The following is a 22160-nucleotide window of genomic DNA, read 5'->3' on the forward strand; positions in this document are numbered from 1 at the left end:
TCGAACATTTATTAAAGCAGAGCTGCTGTTTGTTCCTGTGTGTTGGTTGAACTTCCGGATTTACACTGGATGAGTGGATTCAACTTGTATGTTATTTCCCAAGTTAAATAAATAATAAATCAATAATAAATAATGAAAAAATCAAAGATGCAATTTTATTTGCAGAAACAGAAACCGATTCATATTTCTATTTAAATGATCATTTTATTGATAACACCTTAACACATTTTCTTGAAGTTATAGAAACATGTGTAGCACGTAAGAGAACAGAGCAATAATCCGAAGAATCAGAGAACTAGAGGATTAATATTAATATACAGAAGAAACCCAAACTGACAGAAAGAGACAAAGGGAAACTAGAAAGAGCCAACTGCAGAGAAATGATTGAATAAGTTTGGAAACAGAGGGAATGGGAGAAAGAGTGAAAGACACCCTATGAAGAGAAGCCAACTCAGTGTTGTCAGTACAACTTGCAGTGCACTGGCAGAGGTTCAGAGTGAACACACTGGCTCTAGTTTATCTCAGTAATGCTTCATCTGACTAAATAGCTGACAGGAAGGCAGCAGAGCTCGCACTGACCTCAAGTAACTAGAAGGACAGTTATTGTAGTTTATATGTAGGGCTGCACAATTAATCGTTTTCTATCTTGATTTCAGCTTTGATCAGTCATATAAAATCATGATTTATCAGTGGTATTGTTACATTTTATTTAGTAAAGAATGTAAAAAGTGTCTGGAAACAGTTTCAAATACAAGATTAATAAAGGAGAATGATTTTGTTCCCCAACATCACTGAGGAAAACAATCATGCATCAACATCATGATGTCAAAGTGTAATCAGGATGGTCATTTTAGTCATAAATGTGCAGCCCTGATCAACAGTAATAATGGAAGCTTTTTCTTATTCTAACTGCTGTTGTCTCTGACTGGATTGTCTGTTAGATTTGACACTAAAAAACGTATTGTGCAACTACATTAGAAGCATCAATCTGCCATCCATCTGTGTGTTTGTGCTTTACTTTGTGTGGCTGCGCCCCCTGCTGGAGCTCATTAACACGTTGAACTGCCTATGATCTGTTAGTCAGACTCAAGTGCTGTTCCTCAAAGTGACATGCAGCAGGCTAAATGAAGCACACTCTTGGTGCTGATGGTCAACAAGTGCTCCTCGTATTCTCTCAGCTACGTACAAAAGGCAGCCATTCTGCACTGACAACACAGAGTCCCATAGAAAAGCATGCGAGATAATCTTCAGCACATCATCATCATCATCATCATCACTGTCAACATCCTCATAGTCATCCTCATAGTGCCACAACATCATTCTGATCATCATAATAATCTTCATTATATCATCTTGAGACAAAAATAGTTATATGCACTTAAAAAAGCTGAGAAAATAGACAGAGAAAGGTCGAGTATACCAGCATTCAGTAGAAAATGAGAACTCAAATAAAAAGGAAAACACCAAAAAAACAAGTGTCCCGTTGACTGTCATGCAAAGAAAATGCCAGCTACGCTGCTAGTTTGTTGCAGTTGTGTAATACTGTGAACTCCCTCATTTTAAATATGTGAATCTTATTATATTGATTTTCAAGGCTAGTAAACACACTAAGAAGAACAGAAGAACAACACCTTTGTACTGTACATGCTGCTTTTTCTTCTTTTTTCAGAGGGGGGTGGGGGTCATGTTTGGTTAGCACGATCACGCATGAACGCTTTCAGGTAACCTTTGACCTTTTAGTATTAAACAGGGCCAACTAGGCATTAACACTGTTACTGGATGAGACATGAGTACGATACAATGACTCAGTGGTTCACCTTTAAAAAAAAAAAACCTTCATTTGAAAGGGAGGGATAGTTCACACAAAATACAATCCTGTATTATATGAGTTTTAAAGTGATAGATGTCCCACTCTGGCAAAGTGGTAATGACCTACGTGGAAGGAAAATAAATGGACACCATAAAACTGCAAAAACAATGTCACAAACCTAAATCTAAAGATGCTGAAGAAAAAAGTAATTCACACCATGTTGGTCGTTAGAAAAAAAAAAACATGCAGGATGCAAATTGGGTGTACTATCCCTTTAAAAACAGTCATGTTTTACATGGAGCAGTGTCCCTTTGAACAACAACGAACAGTACTTGCACAAGTGCATGAGCTGTACAATAGGAAAACAAAACAAAAACAAAAAAAGAAAAGAAAGAAGCACAATAAAAATATCCACTAAAATAAATAAATAAATATTCAAAATAAATAGAAACCTGAGGACTATTCACCAAACTGACTGCCCGGTCTCTTAATATCTTGGTCTGACCAATAGGGGTGAGACAAATGTGAAGGCAGCCAATGGTGGACGAGCAAAGTACAGAGGAGCTGATTCCAAGTCAAACCCCTACAAAAACAGTTTTCAGTGCTGCAAAGTCCATCGGATTTATCCTGCCCCACCTGGCACAAGCACTTCATATCATAAAAAGCAAATATTACACAAAAAACATAATACATGAGAAAAAAAAAACAAAAACAGAGCAACTCATAAGAAAAAAAAAAGTCCTGGGCTGAAGGCAGGGGACTGATGTGTCCTCCGAAATAAAGCCTTCTCCTTCCATCTCTCACACGACACACACACCCCCCAGGCTTATTAAGAATACACACTGAGACCAATGGATGTACTGTACATGCTTGCAGACACACACACACACACACACACAAATATTGCACCCTTTGGCGAGGGACTGCCCTGAAATGAGGAACCAGACCACAGAACAGTGAAGCCCTACGCAAACCTCAATATGTGCGGACGTTTATGAACTCGCGGTACGGCCGGGAAACACTTGTCGAGGCTTCAAGCAAGAATATCCTTCTTCATCACTAATATGACTAAATGTTACTTTTCTGTATGCATATGCTTCGTATGGACAGAGAGGCAGTGGCACCAGCTTTCTGCACTGCGGCTTTAGAAGTGAGAAAGGTCACACAGCCTCCGGCAGCCTTTCTATAGTGCACTGCTCTTGCTTCTTCATTTTGATTGAAAAGAAAAAAGGAGCTGCTGTTGTGTTCCAGGCAGCACAGAGATTTTAGCGAGTTAAAAATATCACAACTTTTAGGAAGAGCGCACTGAGCTTCAAGCGGGTATTCGGCTGTTGCCTAGCAACATCAGGAGCCACCAACAGCGCATCTCTCCCCGACCACCTTTTTAGCACCACTAGCTGGGGAAAAAAACGTCTCCCTGCGGAAACAGTGGTCAAAGCTGAACTACTCGCTCACTGAGATTTGTATGAAAATGTATATGAACCATTACTGTGCGAGAAGAACGAGGTGTGGTGTCAAAGGACAGTGAGGTTTTAGGAAGTCACTGCTACTGCGAGCCAAACATATTGCAATTACAGCAAGATACTTTGATGTAACAGTTTGACATATTTCATTTGTTATTATGACATACAAAATATAGCATAATAACAAGAAGCCTATCTCATTAAATCACAAGTAAAACAAGAAATAACATTATATTTTTGATGTTCTGATTCGATGTTTTACTGAATTAACTGTTTCGATACGTGATACAATAGGCCTACATACACAATGTTGATGTGTTTAGTAATGTACCAAGTGTTACATTGATTGATTGATTGATTGATTGATTGACTGGGGTGAATTCTATTCCTTATAATAATAGTAATTTGAGTATTTTTACAACAGGGTGGCCTTGAGTTTGTTCAAAATGGTTGGTTATATAGCGAAACAATGTTATTCAAAAGATCCGTCCAGTCGACAACTAAAGACAATCCCGAGTTTAAGGACTGGGACTTATATCCATGCAGCCTTTCATGCTCCGTATTTAAGAGAAATGATGCTCTCTCCCCTCTAAGAGATCAGACTTCTTGTTTCTTCTGTACAGCCCACCATGTTAAAAAACGATTCCTATCATATGCGTGTATGTACACTACTACACACAACTGTCAGTCAAGGCAGACTCTGGCTCAGAAATATCCCATCCCTAAATCTTTCATGTTGTAACATTTTTTCATGTTACAGAGAAGATACAAATAATTTCTTTATATAATACACCAACATCTAATGTGGTAAAAGGGATGTGGTATTATATATATAAGTTTCTTCTTATAACAAAATACATTGTTATGTTGTCACTCCAACATCATGTATCTTGTTATATTAAGAAAATGTTCTCATTGTAATGAGATAGGGAACACTGTCGCTAACTGATAAAAGCAACATGTTTTTTTTCTCTGTCTTCATATTTCAGACATCACCATTCAGGGTGCTACCATTACAGCGTTAAACATGAAGATGGAAAAGTAAATTCACAATTAATCTCCTATTGCGTGCTGTTTGTTTCGTATGTTTGAAATGTTTACGTTTTGATGCAGGAAGACACTGAGCCTAGCTTCTCCGGCCGCTCACATTGCAACAAAGGGAAAAACAACAGGTTCCTCCAACTGTACAGAGTCATTGTGTCTGGACTAGCACACACTAGGTGTCTGGATTACATAACCACAGTCACACACACATTAGGATTCATTCTTTACATGAACACATAACACCATCAGACACCCCTTCCAAAAAAATAAAAAGAAGAAGATAACCCAAAACAAACAAACAAAAACCAGTTGGGCGCAGTATTATAGCTAACATACAAGAAGCAAATTACAAAAACTGCCAATATCATTTTCCACTTAATAGCCACAATAAAAAACAGCCACTGTTAATATGGGGAAAAAAACATGCTTCCTTAAAAAGATAGAGAAAAACAAACAAAAAAAAAAGATTTCCTTCAACTCTAGAAACCACTGGCATCAAGAATTTTCGAATTATACAAATTACATATACAATTGCAAATGTGTAATAATAATAATCATCATAATAATATAGTAATGATAATAATAGATTTTACTTAAAACTTTACATACTGTATTTCCAGTGCAGTGTTTGTCACACAAGTGTGGATTCACAGGAGGACAAGAGGTTTGGTGTCACAAAAATTGTGGGGACGGGGGACGGGGGGACGGGGATGGGGGAAAGAGACCACGGGAAGAAGGAATCCCACTGAGTGCTGAAAACACCCCCTCCCCCTCCTATCACCCAATGTGCCGGAAGGGAAGAAGAGGAAGCCGGAGGGGGTGAAGGATGTTGAGCTGTTGGATGTCAGAAGATGTTGTGGGGCAGGTGACAGACACGGGGCAGTAGTAGTAAAAGAAGAGATGCATGCTGGGGGTTGAGGCCGGCCGTCCAGTGAGGGAGGGTTTGCTGCTGAAGGGCGAGGAGCCCCGTCCCCAAAGTGACACTGGACTTGTTCTTTCATCCCCTCCTCCTCCTCCTCCTCCTCCTCCTCTTCTTCCTCTCTCTCCAGCAGAGCACTCCTGACAAAAGCTGACAAAGCTATGGCATTCAACCCTGAGAAGGAAAACAAAACAGCATCAAATAAATTAAAGTGTGACTGAGATCAGTGCAGCCGCCTCTTCAAAATTAATGGAATAGTTTGACATTTTGGAAAATAGGCTTATTTGCTTTCTTGCAGAATGTTAGAGGAGAGGATTGAGTTCACTCTCAGGTCTGCACAGTAAATATAAAGCTACCGCCAGCATTTAGCTTAGCTTAGCTTAGCAAAAAGACTGGAAACAGCCGTCTGAGATAACGGTCTCCTAGCTCCAGCTTCAGAGTTATATCGATCTTCTCATGTAACTCTCTATTCCTTTAACACAACATGGGGCAGTTATAGCCCATCCAAAGCAAAAAAGGTGGCTATAAAAGTAACTCTTAACTCTTTTCACAAGCACTATTCAAGTCTAAATTCTTTGATACTAGTGAAGTTTTGATGTTGACAGGCCCCTGATGACTTTCCTTTACAAATCCTACAAAGAATCAGTTTCCCTCGTTCGTTGGTATGGCAGTCTAAATATCAAACCTAAGAATGCACTGGCTAATAGAGTGAATTGAAGCAGACGTCCAGCAGAGCAGCCAGTCTGTTCAGTATAACAGTCAGGGTGGTGAAGAGGGCAACTCCATCCTGTCTGACTGCACCCACTCTCTTTGTCAGCAGAATCACTACTCTCTGGGACCCTCTTCAGAGTTCCCTCAGTCAAGACAGACACAAACACAGCTATTACTGCTATTACTCTCCTCAACACGGGGAAAAAGAGGCAAAATATATAGGCCTACTTGTAGGATGATGCTGATGCTGGTTTTTATGTCTTTGCAGCTCGATGGTTTTGTTGATGTATCTTGTTTGTAATGCTGGTCACACATGGACCATAAAGAAATTCATGTAAGTAACCTGAATGATATATTGGATGGGAATACCTCAACTTGAAGTGGAGTTTCTAAGTTTTCTGATGAAAAACTGATTTTCTTTTCCTGACTTTCTATCTAAATGCTACAATGAGTCACTGACCATTAAGTCAGTGCAAGTAAATCTATGTGCGGGAAAGATTGACTGAATAAAACTATAAATAAAATAAATGCATCATCTGACAAACTATTTAGAGTGAATATTGGCCGTAGCAGTTTAATGAAAGTACAAACAAGCTATGAGAGGAACACTTTCGGCTGTCAGTGTCCTCCCAGTTGTCCCACTGTTCCATACCTCACTGGAGTGGCGCAGCTGGTGCGCCTGAGCAGTGGAAGTGGATGTTCTGCCACTTGCTGTCTCTGCGATGCCAAACGCGAGTTTCCTCTGACTGGCTGGACCGCGGCCGACCCTGGCCGTCAACATACTGAGTCAGGCGGATGTAAGCGATGCAGGCAGCATCTTCGCCAATCAGGTGGACGTGGGGGTTCAGGATTGTGGTGTGGATGGGCTTGCTGTTCTTAGCCAAAACTGAAAAAAAGGAAAGAACAATGTCAGTCAATAATGACAGGATTACTCCTCTACTATTATTACTACTATTGTATTACTTTCATATAGTTGACATGTAAATTAAAGCATGTACTGTATTTACAAGAAGTGTTATGAAGTTTCACACATTGACACCCAATAAGGATGCGAATTTGACAAATGCACTAATCATCTCAAGCTCAGTGGATGTGGGAGCTGCTGTGGAATATGATTTTTTTTTCAGGATGGAGCTTTAGTTACACTTCCCTACTTCCATTTTTTATTTCACGCTTCCGAATGTGGTCTATTTCTGACAGCTGAAACCAGCAATAGGGCAAATGGAGAGATCTACAGCAGCTGAATGAGTAAAGACTGCCTACATTCTCTTTTTGAGCCCCATTTTAGGGTTCTGACTAATGAGACGTGCATGTTTACTCTAAAACAAAAAGACAGATACAACAAAAAGAAACCAGATCAAGAAATAAAAAAGATTTTCAAATTCCCATTATTAACCAGCAAGACTGCAACAGTATGAGAAGCGATTTTTCAAAAAATGACAACAAATCTATCTATCTTACGGTTTTCAAAGTAGAATCTGTGGAAATCCATCCCCTCTACTAGGTTGCCCAGCGCCTCCGGTTCAAACGAGGTCAGTCCAGGGTCGCAGATCTTACTGGAGAGGAAAGAGCAGCACATGTTAATGAAGCCAGACATTAACTTTAAACTATACATTTTAACACAAACCAAACACAAAAATGTAAACTCACGCGTATGCCTCAAAGTCTCCATTGTTGATTGCCTCGATCAGCTGCTCAGTGATCTTGATAATTTCTTGTTTGCGTGCTGCAGTGGACGGTAAGAACAGAAGTTAATTAGGGGTAAACAAAAACAGATGGAGAGCAGTTAGTTTTTAAGTGATTTTAATGTATTAACGCAACAAAACAGATGTTTAGGCAAAGCCAGTTAGAAACCCAATGTACATTCATACTTACTGAGAATACCGTGAAAATGTGTCAGAGTAAACTTTGTTTGTTGTTCATACAAGAAGCAGGAAAAATATGCTTTATAGTGAAGTTTCTTCACAAACATCTGTGAAGCCTAAACAAGTTAATTATTTGAATTAGTTTGGTAATACATTTCTTTCACTGAACATGTCAAAGAGATAAAATCAGACATCTACACACATAGAGACCTTTCTGATCATGTGATCCTGAACAACTACACTGTACTATGAGCACACACAAGTCATCTCCTTCACCACAAGCAACGTCACCTATTTACTCCAAGACATCACAACTAGTCCAAAACAACAAAACAACAAATCTGTCTGAAGCCAGCACTACTAACCATGGGGGGGTTAATAGGGCTCAGAGGCAAAGCACACCCATCCAGAAAGTTTCATTTCTAACTCAGCTGACAAAAGAGCAGTTTAACAACACAATGTACCCTTCTCTATGTACCAAAAGCAGAACACACACAGGCCTGCACTGAAAACCTGAAATGTCTTTGATTCACCCCCGTGATTGGCTACCATGCGTGGGGGTGGGTCATGCTCGGTACTCACTCTGGGAGGAAGACAGGGAAGGGCTGGATGAAGAGTGAGGGGGAGGTGGGGAGGTGGTGTGTGCAGGTGAAGGGGTGGGCCTGGCGCTAGGCGCCGGCGCAGCATCAACCTCAGGTGCTGGGGCTACCGGCACCCTGCGTACGCTGCTTACCAGGTCTGTGAGCCGAGACACTGGCCGCCATTCAGGTAAGATGGATGGGTGGGTGATGGTGGAGGTGGAGGAATGCAAAATAATAGATTAGAAACAGAAGAGGAGGGAAAGAAAAAGAGAATAAAGGAATGAAGTAACAAGGAAATCCCTTTAGGAATTTGTGTATTTGTAGTCACAATAAACATGAATTGAACTTGTCCTCACTATTTCTAATTATCACAACTTTTCATAAAAGATGGTTTCATCGATTATACATTAACATAGTTTTGCTGCCTTTGAACTATATCCTGCTTAATGTACGAAAGTCAATCCACTTATATAAAAAGGGTAAATAAATATATAGTTTCATTTAAAAAAAAAAACTCTCAGTAATTTCCTAATTTAGCTTGGCACTGTGGGTTTTAACAAACGTTACTCAAATGGGAGTTTAGTTTAGAATAGTTTGGGACTATTTTCAGCAGTGGAATAATACATATTTGGTGTGCCATTGAGTATTTTACAGCAGCTGTATGACTCAAAATAAACTTCAGTGCTCATGTTCATTGTAATGAGCATGTCAATCATTGCTGTGTTTTTAACACTTTGCAACAATTGAGGCCTATAGGAAAGAACAAACATTTGACTATACAGTTATACGTATTATCAATTAATTGTTGACTTTGCTCTTTTCATTGGATTTGGAAGGGAACATTTATCCTTTAATAGTTTTTTTTTCTTACTTAAAATGTCGTCACAGCAATTTCTTTTAAATCTGCAGTTGTGGTTTTAACATTTTCATATTTCTTTAGTGCCATTTTAAAATAAGAAAGTGATCTATGAAGTCGTTTTACTCCTTTTCATTCCTTCCCAAAATGAAAAATGACAAGAGTCAGTCAATCAGAATCCATCTTTTCATGAATCATCTTGGCATGGGAACAGAGGAACAGGAGATGCCAGTTCATGTCTCATGGCCACTTTTTCTTTTCCAGTGGTCGTCTGCTGTACACTCCCTGTTCTTGCTCTTTTCTACTTACTCTGCATGGGGACAACAGGGGTGTGTGGAGGGGAGGGGGCGGAGAGGACAGCGGGAGGTGGAGTGCAGGATCTCCCTTCCCCGTCAGACGTGGGCCCTGAGCCCCTACGAACTGAGCCCAGCAGGTCAGCAAACTTTGTGGCAGCTGGGTTCAGGAGGGAGGAAGGGAGGAACATGAGAGACAGTGTACTTCAATGGATGGTTGACCAAGGCACTGAGGCCATTCAGATGAACATGAAGTCCATCTAGGAGTGCATTTAGACAAGCAGACCACCCAGCCAAACATGAAAAAAGGTGACATATATAAAACACAAACAGCAATGCAGTTTCATTTACTGTGAAACCGTGGTACTGGATGAATCATTAGAGCTCAGTGAAGGGAACATAAAAGAGCAAAATTCATGCTTAGAAATGTCTGAACAACACAGTTAAGATACGGATACTCATGGAGCAGTATTGTGTTGCTATTCCACATTTGTCCATGGGAAGGAGACAACGAGTTATTGTAAACACACATGGCGTGGGCAGCACAGGGGGTAGAATGGGACGGTAGAGGATTAGAAATACTACAAAGTATCTCACTGTTTTTCAGAAGGGCTTATTTTTTCTGAGAATTTATGTTGTTATTAAATGCTTTGGACTGTCTGATAGTAAGACATAGGAATGGTGCAAACTAAGAAGACTCAAAAGGAGCGACGAAGCACAGCGCAAGTCAGGGTACTTTAGGGATTTATTGGTGCTAAATAGCAGCAGATGTTTGCTTTTAATACATGCAGGGGGTCGCTGTATGCAATACACACAAGGAAGGTTTTAGTCAAGTTAAATTACCAGTACAGCAAATGAATGCTGATGATGCGTTATGGTCTGCATTTGGCGGGCCATGCTGACTTACAGTACACAGCAGCTGAGGAGCCCTGAGAGCTATCAGGCTGGGAGCTTGTGCTGGACTGCGCCTTAAGCGAGCTGTTGTCTAAGCTCTTTCCTGATAACATGTGCACAAACAAACACACACACACAGAATGAGACCAAAAACAAACATGTAGAGAGAGATGACCACCAGCTGCACATATTGCACGCAAAAACACAACTGAAATGTCACACAGAGGAATGATGGGGAGGGCAAAGTGAGACGGTAGGGGCAGATAAGTACAAGATGATAAACCCAGTCAACCTTTATTACAGCTACTTTTCACTGACACCAGACACTGTCCCTAGATGTCACTGAAAAAGAGCCAAAAAAAGAAGAAGAAAAAAAGCCTTTTGTTCATTATTCGAGTTAATGACTCCATTACAGCAGGACTTACAACTGACGCTGCTGCTGCATGTGAGGTTTTGCTGAGACTTTAATGGGAGTCTTGCCAGTGAGCAGAGGATGGATGATGACAATGGTGATGGCCATGATAATGAGAGAGTTGGATGTTATTCATTACCGCTCGTCTGTTTAATCAGCTGGCACAGAGGGAAACGCAACACATGAACACTCATTGACAAACAGAGGGGAAAGAAAGCATCCCTGTAGGAAAAAACAGAGGGCACGAGACTGGCAAGGAGAAAAAAAAAATACAGGAGATTCCTGCTGCATTGACAGGGGCATAACTGCGCCCTCTCAAATGTGATTAAATTAAATTCACAGATAAACAGAAACAATCCACAACATTTGCATCTGTAAATGGCAATTTTCCTACTCTCAGGTAAAAGTGGCTACTAACTACAGAAACCAAACATAATGAGGGAAATCCAAAGAAAAAAAGACGTCACAGCACAGCCCACACTGGTTGACTGACAGGTGATCCCTCGCAAGTGCTGCGCAGAAACATCCCACCAATTAACACTTAATTCCACAGATGTCACAAAAAGAAGAACTTGACGTTTATCAATTTAACAGCAAGCAATCCTATAAATCATAACTCGCGTAAAGAATTATCACCCTACACAACGAAACTGTAGATTAACGACTCACAACAAGCAGCCCTCAGGAGACGGTGTGTGTAACATGTACAACCAGTATAAAAGTATTGAGAGTAACAGAACAGATATGTGCTCAGATGCTCCAAACGCCAGCTCAGGGGTTGGGTTACAAACCAGCTGTCGAGCACTCACTGACCTGACAAGATCCTACAGGCCAACATGACACAAACTATTCCAACCAAACACGACTCTCCTTCCTCCCGCACTCACCTGGCTCTTGTAGTTTTCTCTGACACTAATCGTGCTATCTGCCCGTTCGTATCTTAAGAGTCTTAAAACCGTTGTGTGAGACTAATGCTATCTAAGGGTGGCGCTAGGAGAGCGGTGTGTTTTTAATGCCTCTCTAGGCACTCTGTCTCCATTTCCTGCCACCAGGGCTAAATTTAGACACCTCCCCCTCTAGCCCTGACCCCCTCCCCCCCAAGGTGCCCTTGCCCTCTCTGCTCCTGCCAGGGGGGTGTGATGGTGGGGCTCCAATTTGGGACCTTGGAAGGGAAGGAAATGGGTAGGGGGTGGATACATTTCACTGTGTACGTGGAAGTACAGTAAAGTACAGTAGAGCCAGGGGGTATAAAGGATTTTCAGGTGATGTAATGCTCCATAGGGCAAACTTTGTGTCCAGTCATACCTGATGAAGTACATTCATCCCTGACAGTGTCATTGGGTAAATTCACTGTGTACTTGTTGAGTTCTGGACTACAGTTAAAAATCTATTCTATGTTAATCAAATGTTGTCTGTAATTATTGTGATGTGCACTTTAATTTGGAATTCTTAATTTTCGCACTTTAAATAAAATATATAGTTTCAAATTCATCATCTCAGGGTTTTTAGGTGAGATTTTTGGAAGTTTGGAAAAGGAGTTACCCTTTCACTTAGAGAAATTTTAAATAGAACATCTTTACATTTTACAATAAGGACGATACCAGTAAAATAATGGGTATTTCTACTTGAGCACTACTTGACAATTGTAGTACTCGTTGTGACACTGGCTCATTTTTCTTACAGACCTACATGACGGCTCTGCCATGGTTGCTAGGGAATTTGTGACACAGCAGCAAAGCCTCATTCATGACCCGATTTAGACGCATTGTACTCTGCTTGCATAGATTACCAGAGGCAGAACCTATGAATTTTCACTTTGTAAAGTTATTTACTGATGTGTGCAACATATACACACAAACTCACAACACAAGTACACAACTCTGCAAGCTGACACCCCGTACAGACATGTTGGTATTTCAGAGGTGTGTGTTTTTCAACATTAAGATTATAGCCAAACACCAAACACCAACATCATTACAAGGCCCCTTACATTTCACAGCCCCCCCCCATCTCGTATCAGGCGCGCACACACACACACACACACACACACACACACACACACACACCTCTTCAGTCTTTTTGAAAAAACAGCAAAAGGAAGCAATACAGCCAGGCTCCATAGGGGGTCAGTAAGAGTTCAGTAAGAGGTCAGGTATCAGCCCGCTGACTGCCTGCCAACTAAGTTAGAGTAACATCTATACATTCCATACCACACATGTGTATGTGGATGTAATACTCTCATTGTCAAAATAACAATCCCTGTACATTTAGCATGTGCTGTTGTGATAAAAAAAAAATCTATTTTCTGGTCTTTACACATTAACTTCATTAAAAAAAAGTAATTAATAATTTTGTTCCACATTATAGTTGCAAGCTTTTACAAATGTTCACTCTGTCGAAAATAAAATACATCTCAGTTCAACAGGTGGCATCAAACTGCATCACCACCCTTATCTAACCATCTAATAAACAAGAGGCTCATGCAAAGCAGGGCACCAGCTGTGAGAGGCCTTTTTGTAGGCTGTAACTGTAATTACTAAGCTTATAATTATGTCAGTAACAAATAACGAACAACTTTTACTGCAAGGAGAATTAAGGAATCAATGTGAAACTTTAGCTTGTCACAATCCACCATTACAAGCTGAAAACTTTATAAGCCCAACTGAACAACAATTAAGCCAATTTCTTTTACTTTCTGGTCAAGTGTGCTATCTGCCCACTGTCATCCACTTCTTTTTTATTGCTTCTATTGTTTCAAAAAATTACTTTTCTGAAAGCATCATGTGATATTTATGCTTGTGAGAGGCACCTCATGGTGGAGTTCTGCAGTTATGCAGGTTGTTCACTGACTGGCTGCAGCAGGAAACAATTATAGTGGAAATGTCAAGTGATGCTCCAAAATTCGAGGATCAACCTTTTGCAGCAAACTGTTCAGTACTAGACGCTTTTAAGTCTTGGAATTTGTCGTGTTTTATATCTCTGCAGTCTTACCTTTCACATCTTCATCCTCCACAGTGGTGTTGCTGCTGTCTGATGACTCCTAGAGATCATAGATGAGACAGTTAGTTTGGGTTCAAACATAATAGCACACACATTTATACACATAAAGACACGTCACAACAGCGGTAGAGACATGTTTTACATAATCAGCACACAAGCCAGCAGGGGGCATATTACTATGTTGCCATGTCGAGTCTTCCCAAAACAAAAACTGATTACAGAGCACCAAATACATCAAAGCCAATTAATGGGGATTAAATAATAAATTATAAACACATGCCAAACCAGGACAAAATCCCAATATTGTTGCAGCTATGTTAATGTGTCATAACCATCCAACCTTTGCAAATAGAAAGTCAAACCATACCAGCAAACCAGCCACTGTGTGACTTCTTTACCCTTGGCCTGAAACTTTTTTTCTCTTCTTCTACTCCAAGCTCCCTCTGCTTCATCCTTAGAGAGTGTGTGTGTGTGTGTGTGTGTGTGTGTGTGTGTGTGTGTGTGCATCCCACCACGTGGAAGAGTGACGTCTTTCCTCCACAGGGTGCTCTTGTCTCTTGTAGAAACTGACAGAAACTCAATGGGATGTGCTCCATCTATCTATTTCAACAATGGAAACAGTCAGAATGGTTTCTCAAAGGCCAATTAGTTGTCATTTTAAGCGAGACTTCATGTCGTACAATCTATCCATCTACCTTTTTGTCTGCCTGGCTGTCTTTTCTCTTCTCAGGCTTTCGCCAGAGGAGAAGTTAGCTTCTGATTTCCAATTAGCAGATTAAATGGACCTAAATTCCCCTGCATGTAGAGGAGAGTTGAGAGTCTCAATGACCTCATTAGAAGTACACGCGTGCACGAACATCATCATGAGCGCAAAGCACATAAGTGGTTTCATAGCCTTCTAAAGAGCAGCTGGTGACCTAAGGAACGAGCGAAGTGTGTGTATGTGTGAGTGTGAGGGAGAGAAATGCGGTAAGCATCCTCAAATATTAGAAATATCACTAAAAGTGTGATCACACCTACAGTTAGTTTTCTTTGGTCTGAATCATAGAGACGTTGTCTCTGTGACATTTTGCATTTCATACATTTTGTTTCATCCTGCCACATTACAGGCAAGCTAGTGCATGTCAAACATTACCTATGTCAATATGACACACTTACTTATATACTACATTCATTTCTCAGCCCATATATTGAGACATTTCACCTATTTAGACTTAAGGGTTGAAACAAGACGAGCAACTGTTCTAGATGTCAAGTAAGCTGCTTTAAACCAGCCTGGTGTAAAACTACAGTGAAGCAGTGATCTTCCCATATACTTCCAGTGCTTTCCTGTGTAGACTCTATGAACTCTCAGAGACCTGCTGCTGTACACAATTCGAAGCTTCCTGAGGTCTGACCCAAAATCTAATGCAAAGGTCAGTTAAGTCCCTCTTTAGCTGTGAGCATCACAACTCAGCAAAAACAACTTCAGCAAACACAGTAGCGCGCACACACACACACACACACACACACACACACACACACACACACACAAAAGCATAATACGTAAACGTTTGTATCTTTCTGCAAAGTCATACAGGTTCATGCAAAACCTCTAAACACATACAGACACATTCACACTATTTGCTGTAGTTACCTGAAGTCCTTATTACACATAATTATATACTGTAGTTCATGATATACTACTGGGGAGTTTAATGTGTGTGTGTTGAGGTCCCCTAGTTGGCACAAAAAGCTTGCTCAATGAGGCACTGATTAACAAGGTAAGCAACATTTGCTATCCTATCCACCCCTTGTTCCATTCATAGTATAAAGTAATTTATCTGAGGAGTTTAATCTTTAGCAAAACGCACACACACACACACACACACACACACACACACACACACACACACACACACACACACACACACACACACACACACACACACACACACACACACACACACACACACAAGCACAGACATATGCACATACACGTTAGTAAACCAAAGCCATGGTGCGGTCACACAGATGCATGATGAAATGGATCAAAGAGCAGGAGAAGATGAGGAAAAGGAGGAGAATGACAAAGAGGATAAAGAATGGGTCAGGACTAGGGAATGAGGTATACCTTCGTCCCGTCCACTGGATTATGGATGACTGTTGTCTGTGGTTCCTGGAGGAAGAGGAGGAGGAGGAAAATGGAATAAACGAGAGAAAGGAAAGAAAGTAGGAGAGAAAGGGAGGGAAGGAAAGAGAAAAGGTTGTGACATAAAAGTAGATAGAGATGGACAAAGTGTAAAAAATGGACAAAGAGTAAAAAAAATACCAATATGAATGTTGGATGAAGAGAAAGTGCTTGTTAAGGTTGACAAAGGAGAGAAGGAAGAATCCTCCAGAGCGAGTGAGTGGGTGGATGAGCTGAAAACCGTAATTTGGAGTCAGTTCTGTTCTCTGCATATGCGGCGTGTGCGCGCAAACACACACGCACGCACACCAACACCAAGAACAGAGACAGTACTGAAACTCAGGGTGAAGAGTCTGTCATGAGCACATCAGTACTCACAAAATTTCTCTCTCTCGCACTCTCACACACACAGTTACAGTACACACCCTACGGAGAAGCAAAGGATAAAGTCACACTCAAAATTAGCCCTTAACTTATGCAGGGTTTTGCTGAACATGGGTGCCCTTCCATTTCCACACTGTCCTGCTGTGCATGCATAATTCTAAATTGAAAACTGTATAATAAAATTAAGAGAAAATCCGCCGGCTCATAGAATATAAATGAAATGTTCTCTGACATATATAAACACTAGCCTCAACATCTTCCAAGCACTGGCACACAAAGCAAAAAGATGGCCCACAAGATGAAAACGGGTCATTCTGTTCCTTCACACTTGTCTCAACAGAAAAGGCGAGTACTGCTGGGCAGACACTGGCATCACTTCAGGCTCCGCTTTCTAAAAGAAATTCAGTCTGAAATCAGTCAACTCCACAAGATTAGCCAAACACTATAACTTTTCTCCGCAGTAAGTTGTACCTTTTTCTTCTTTCATCTTTTATTACAATTTCTTCAATAAACAATGGCTTTTCTGCTGTTACTATGTTTGTAGCATTATTGGCTCCTTTCAAACACTGGTACCTGACCCTTATGGCTCACTGTGTTACCCTAAACAACAGACATTGATTGCTGATGATTCAGACTAGGGACAGATATATTTTCTCCCTTTCCTACAGCTCTCCACAGTCGGCTAAGAACCGTCTTTTGATGTACAGTAAATCAGAACCCACCACCCCCCCACCCCCTCATCCCTCCATATTCTCTCGCCCGCCCCCCCAGGAAGTGACACCTCTGTGATGACCAATCATCAGCTTTCTCCCTGGTGATGATGGCGGTGTTGTCAGGGCAACCGTCGCCCAGGGCAACAAGCACCAGTGGCAACTTGGGAGATGATGATGATGAGTGAGAACAAAGTACCTGGGGTTTGCAGATTCAAAGGAGGGGGCGTAAGCGTCACATCATCAGATGGGGAAGGGTTTGGCCATTACACATCACTGTTGGCCTCACATGAACACTGCTGCTCTTACTGGCATGTTCTCGTAGTGCAGGTAAGTGAAAACATTTCATTTAGATGGTCTAGATATAAATAGAGTCATGTGACATATATATTTAAGTACATGTACACATTTAAGATTCCCATCACCCTACTTAAATGCTTCCAAGTCAGAAAATTAGGGTCATGTAAATGAAGGCATGAAGTGTCTCTCTATGGCCTGCCAACTCTGTAATGAAGGAGTTAATGTACCAAATGGCTAAACAGTAACTTGCTCAAGTCCCTAGCAACAGCATGGAGATCACAGGCACCCTCCCACTCATTATGCCCTTCAAGGATCAGAAAAACTAAAACCTAAGTTCTGCTCCATGGTTGTGCCCACACTTCCATTCACACTTTTAAGCACATGAACGTAAACTTCCCTTCAAGCACTTCCAATAACATGTCTGCACATGTGCAGAATGGACTGAGTTTTCAGCTAAAATCACATGCATGAACGCACAAAAAACACGCTCATATGGCTGCACCTGTTGCTCCATCGGTGACTGTGCTTGGCATTTTGCCTTCTCTGACAAAAGGAATTAAAGAAGGTGGCTAGTTTCTATCACAGTGTCAAGCTGAAGCAAGGCTTTACCATCAACAAGGTAACCACTGACCAACAGCCTAGAAATGACATATTATGATTACATGATTAGATAGGGCTTTGTATAGCCAGTGTGATAAAGCTATATTTAGCGTGTAGCAGTTCCAAACAGCAAACCCAAACTTGCCCAAGTTCTCAGCTGTGTTACAGTTGGTGAGATCATTTGTGTGGCATCTAGGACTCGGTTGCCAGTGACTTACGATTGAGCATGGCAACCGGCCTGGGCATATAAAGGCCATGATATAATACAGCTATTCTGACTTAATAATGTGCAGTAGAAAATAGTGTCAGAAACATTACGCTCTCACATACTAGCAAATGTGCCTCACTGCTGGAAAACAACTAAAATGACGTGATGCATGATTAATGTCCAAATGTTTACAGAATGGTTCAGGACAAGTTTTTCCTGTCTTTAAAGCCTTTATTTATATTTCCGCATTCTTCTACAGTAGTACCATGATGGTATCAGAAAACAAATGCAAGCTGATAACATTAAAATGTTCATCTAATTTAGTATTTACTGAAAATGATAGAGATCAGCCTGGAGTAGCTGTGAAAGGCAGTTTGGAAAAAAGAAAATACCACATGCCATGAAGCTGTCGCCTCCTGTAATGCTTAACCCTGAATGATTAGCAGATCATTCACACAACACTGTAGATAGCTTTAGTCATGAAGAACAGAGCAAGAGTGGAGGTTTTTATTGTTTTCATCAACTCCAACTGATAAATGATGACGACAGTAAACCATACGCAGCATGGGGGGGATCAGCAGTGTTTTTGCGTTAAAAAGAATTTGATAGGAAAGATTTTTCTGAGAACAATTTGGTTCATTATAATAACACAAGGTGTAGTGTGTAGATCCCCGGATGCCTATAGGCTATAGTTTTTTAAACAGCAGAGACTGAAAATAGCTGCTGAGAGGTAGGACAATTAAAAATCTATTTAAAATTGTCAATATTAATGTAAAACTTAAATATTTGTTAAGACATTTTTGGGCTTATTTATCCAAAAGGTGTATTGTTGGGGGATCTCATTATTACAGATTCACAAATAAAATCTTTCAATCATTGAAAATGATGGAAAATGGAACTTGCTGCAGCAGTTCCCCTGTCTACAACTCAACCACCCAACCACTGAAATATGTAAATGGAACCATGTCCACACAAATCAAGAAGAGAAGCAATTAATGAACACAAATAACTTCTCTCAGATCTCCCACGGAGGCCTGATGCCAAGTAAAAGTATAAAAGTTGTTTGTGAGCCAGAAGTCCCAGAGCATGCAGGTTTTCATTCCAGCCAATCAGCCAATTTCCCTGATTTTCACACCTATATACAAAAGAGGAGGAATTACTCTCTGAAATCAGGTGGTGTGCTATTTGGCTGGAAGGACAATCTGCAAAGCTTTGGACTTTGATGCTCACACGGCGGGGAACCGCTCCTCTACAGGGGCATAAATAGGAAGGAGGGGGTAAATCGCACTGACAGCCCCATCAGGCATTGGCTGTCGGTTCCTCTTTGGCAAACTTTCACTGACAGAGAAAATGACATGGCAGCACAATATCAACCAGGTTACGAGTCACATAGCATCCCCACCTTCCATGGGGCAATGTTTCCTGACACCACCTGCTAGTTTAAGACCTTTCCAACTGCTGTGGCCATCGTAGCAGCTAGGCAAAGATCCACAATCCACAAGACAGACACAGAGGAAAAACAGACAAAGTTGAAGTATTAGGGAAGTAGGGTAGGGTGAAAGTAGGGTCATTAAGGGAAAGACGGGCGGTGTAATAGACAGACAGACAGATACACAGCGGAAGGGGGGGCTTAGGAGGTAAATACCAGAGCAGGTGAAGGGATGTTTCCTTTGGGGCTGGTGACTATGCTGTTTTTGGTGCTGTTTGTCTGGGGCTGTGCAGGAAAGGAGAGGAAAGGGATGAGACACAACAAGAGTGTTAACAACAGCAAGTGGTGGGTGTACAAGCGTGTCCATGCATCTGTATGTGTGCGCTTGTATGCAAGTTTATGTCCTTGCACTCCTAACCTTGTGAGAACAAGCTTTTCACCTTCGTGTGTGTGACATCCTTTTGGTTAATTGTCTTTTCTTTTTAGTTAGAATTAAAAACTGAATTTGAGAAGTTTAGGTTTATGAGATTTTTCCACATGTCTCCCGTCACGCCAATATAAGTTCAATGGAGTTTTGATTGTGCTGCTCAAAGTCCTCTTAGACAAAATTGATGTCACTGCCAAAAAGCTAGAATAGGACTAGAGAAAAGTCTTTTCGGTAATAATACTGTAGATTTAGGGTCTGGGCTTTGGTTTAGAGTTCAAGGTTAAACTTTTAAGTCTGTAATAGAAAGTGTCAAATTAACAGGAGGAAAATTGTGGTTAAGCTGTAATTGAAGGTCCCCAAAAGCATAGTAAGATAAAGGTGGAGTCCAGCAGCAGCAATGACGAAAGATTTACATAAAACATTCATTCACATTTGTGATTTGTAATTCTGTGAGGTGACATGAGGTGGGCGAGTGACATTGTGTGACATCATCATGTTGTCACTGGCAACTTCCGCTGTCCACATCGTAACAATCCAACCATGCCATTTGGCTGTAATGGATCACCTTCTTAAGCCACGATCAAATGATCCTTTGAAGACCACACATCAAAAGCGGCCAGTGCTTTATAGTTCTGTTCAATCATAATGATATCTACATGAATCTACATTACATTACTTGTAATCTTGTGTGGAAATATATTAACTTGAAATTGCTAAATGGGGCTCCTGGGTGTGGAAGCGAATCACCAAAGTGACTCGCTTCAAAAAGCTACTATTACATAAATCTTAATCATGTTACATCTAAGCAATTCCAACTAGTCAGTCATGTGTGTTAACTATTCTAATAAATATAAAATAATATTCTGTAAGCCACTGGGCTTACTCAAAAGAGGAGAGGAGAGGAGAGGAGAGGAGAGGAGAGGAGAGGAGATACGTCAGCACACACAAGTGCAAACACACAACACAATGCAGACACACACAAAAAAGCCATAAAAAAAGCTGTTGATAGCTGACAATAAGCTGACATATAGACATTTGAAAAACACACACACAGTGAAGTCACACATACCCGTGACCAAACAAACACCCACACTCATGCACACATTACACTCAACCACAACCGCCATCGTCAGTCATTACTCCGCTGCCTCTGCCGAGCAACCCTGATCAAAGTAACGATTAGAGGGTGAGATGTCTTGTTTGCAGTATTAACCCAGGGTCTCAGCATTTGCGTCATGAATGTCTGTGAGGAGAAAGCCCCTTGTAGTCCTGGATGACAGTGAAAAAACTGCAATGCTGACAGAAGTCTTGTCCAAAGCTTTGCAAGTGGAGACAACCGTTGACATCCAAAGCCATACATTTCGTCATATTGAAAGCAAAACCATGAGGATGCACATCAGAGAATATATGCAGAGTACAGATCACAAATCTTCACAATCAATATCTTTTAATGATGTTACCAAGAACAGAGAACGGGAAAGTGGGTAAAAGTACACAGGTGGTTCCTTCAGGTGGAAAAAAAGTAGTGCACAGGGAGAACAAAGGAGGAGATGCAGATGGGATTATGGGTGTGTGGAAAAAAGGGTCAGGTCAGAGGAAATAGGTGCCTCAGGGCAGGAAGGAGGGGTCAAATTCCCTTCCAATTCACTTACCTGAATTTGTGTCACATGTTGTACTCAGTGCTAAGAGGTTGTCCCAGGAGCAAGTATGCCCCCACCTACCCATTCCTTTTTACCTACTTGTTGTTTGAAGAATGTGCAATGTCTTGTAAGACAGAAGAGTCCCATATCAAAACTACAAGCACAAGCGCTTCTTCTATTTCTAAAAGTGTGCCCCTGACAGAACTGGAGCAGCATCCCTGGAGTAACTGATGGAACTAAAACATCCTGCTTCTATTACGTTCTCAGAATAATGTCAGGGTTGGTCCTATGGTAGTGCACTGTGCAAGGCCTAAAGCTGTGACTTCTGCCTGGCACTGAAGTTTGACTTTCTGTAAATGTTTTGTTGCTGCTCAAGTTAACTTCTCATTTTATGTTATTCCTAACAAGGGGCTGCTGTAATTATTTTTATTATTCCCAGGAAAT

At 41.0% G+C, this 22160-nt stretch overlaps 1 protein-coding gene across 50 annotated transcripts in view; it reads right to left on the reverse strand.

Annotated features, from left to right (window-relative positions):
* Positions 1-184: 184 nt before the first annotated feature.
* camk2b1 (calcium/calmodulin-dependent protein kinase (CaM kinase) II beta 1) overlaps positions 185-22160 on the reverse strand; it is a 71579-nt gene continuing 49603 nt past the window's right edge. For 11 of the 50 annotated variants that reach the window (XM_051423847.1, XM_051423836.1, XM_051423848.1 and 8 more), the window contains 10 exons: positions 19866-19934; positions 15962-16006; positions 13840-13888; positions 10450-10539; positions 9559-9702; positions 8395-8565; positions 7598-7673; positions 7409-7503; positions 6600-6833; positions 185-5410 (listed from right to left, as the gene is read on the reverse strand). In XM_051423847.1, the coding sequence (XP_051279807.1) occupies positions 6601-6833; positions 7409-7503; positions 7598-7673; positions 8395-8565; positions 9559-9702; positions 10450-10539; positions 13840-13888; positions 15962-16006; positions 19866-19934 (972 nt within the window). In that variant the 3' untranslated portion in view covers positions 185-5410; position 6600. The remainder of the gene's footprint in view (positions 5411-6599; positions 6834-7408; positions 7504-7597; positions 7674-8394; positions 8566-9558; positions 9703-10449; positions 10540-13839; positions 13889-15961; positions 16007-19865; positions 19935-22160) is intronic. The other 39 variants (XM_051423884.1, XM_051423883.1, XM_051423868.1 and 36 more) reach the window with 10 other exon arrangements.

This window comes from Dicentrarchus labrax, unplaced genomic scaffold (assembly GCF_905237075.1).
Source record: "Dicentrarchus labrax unplaced genomic scaffold, dlabrax2021, whole genome shotgun sequence".
NCBI classification, from domain to species: Eukaryota; Metazoa; Chordata; class Actinopteri; family Moronidae; genus Dicentrarchus; species Dicentrarchus labrax.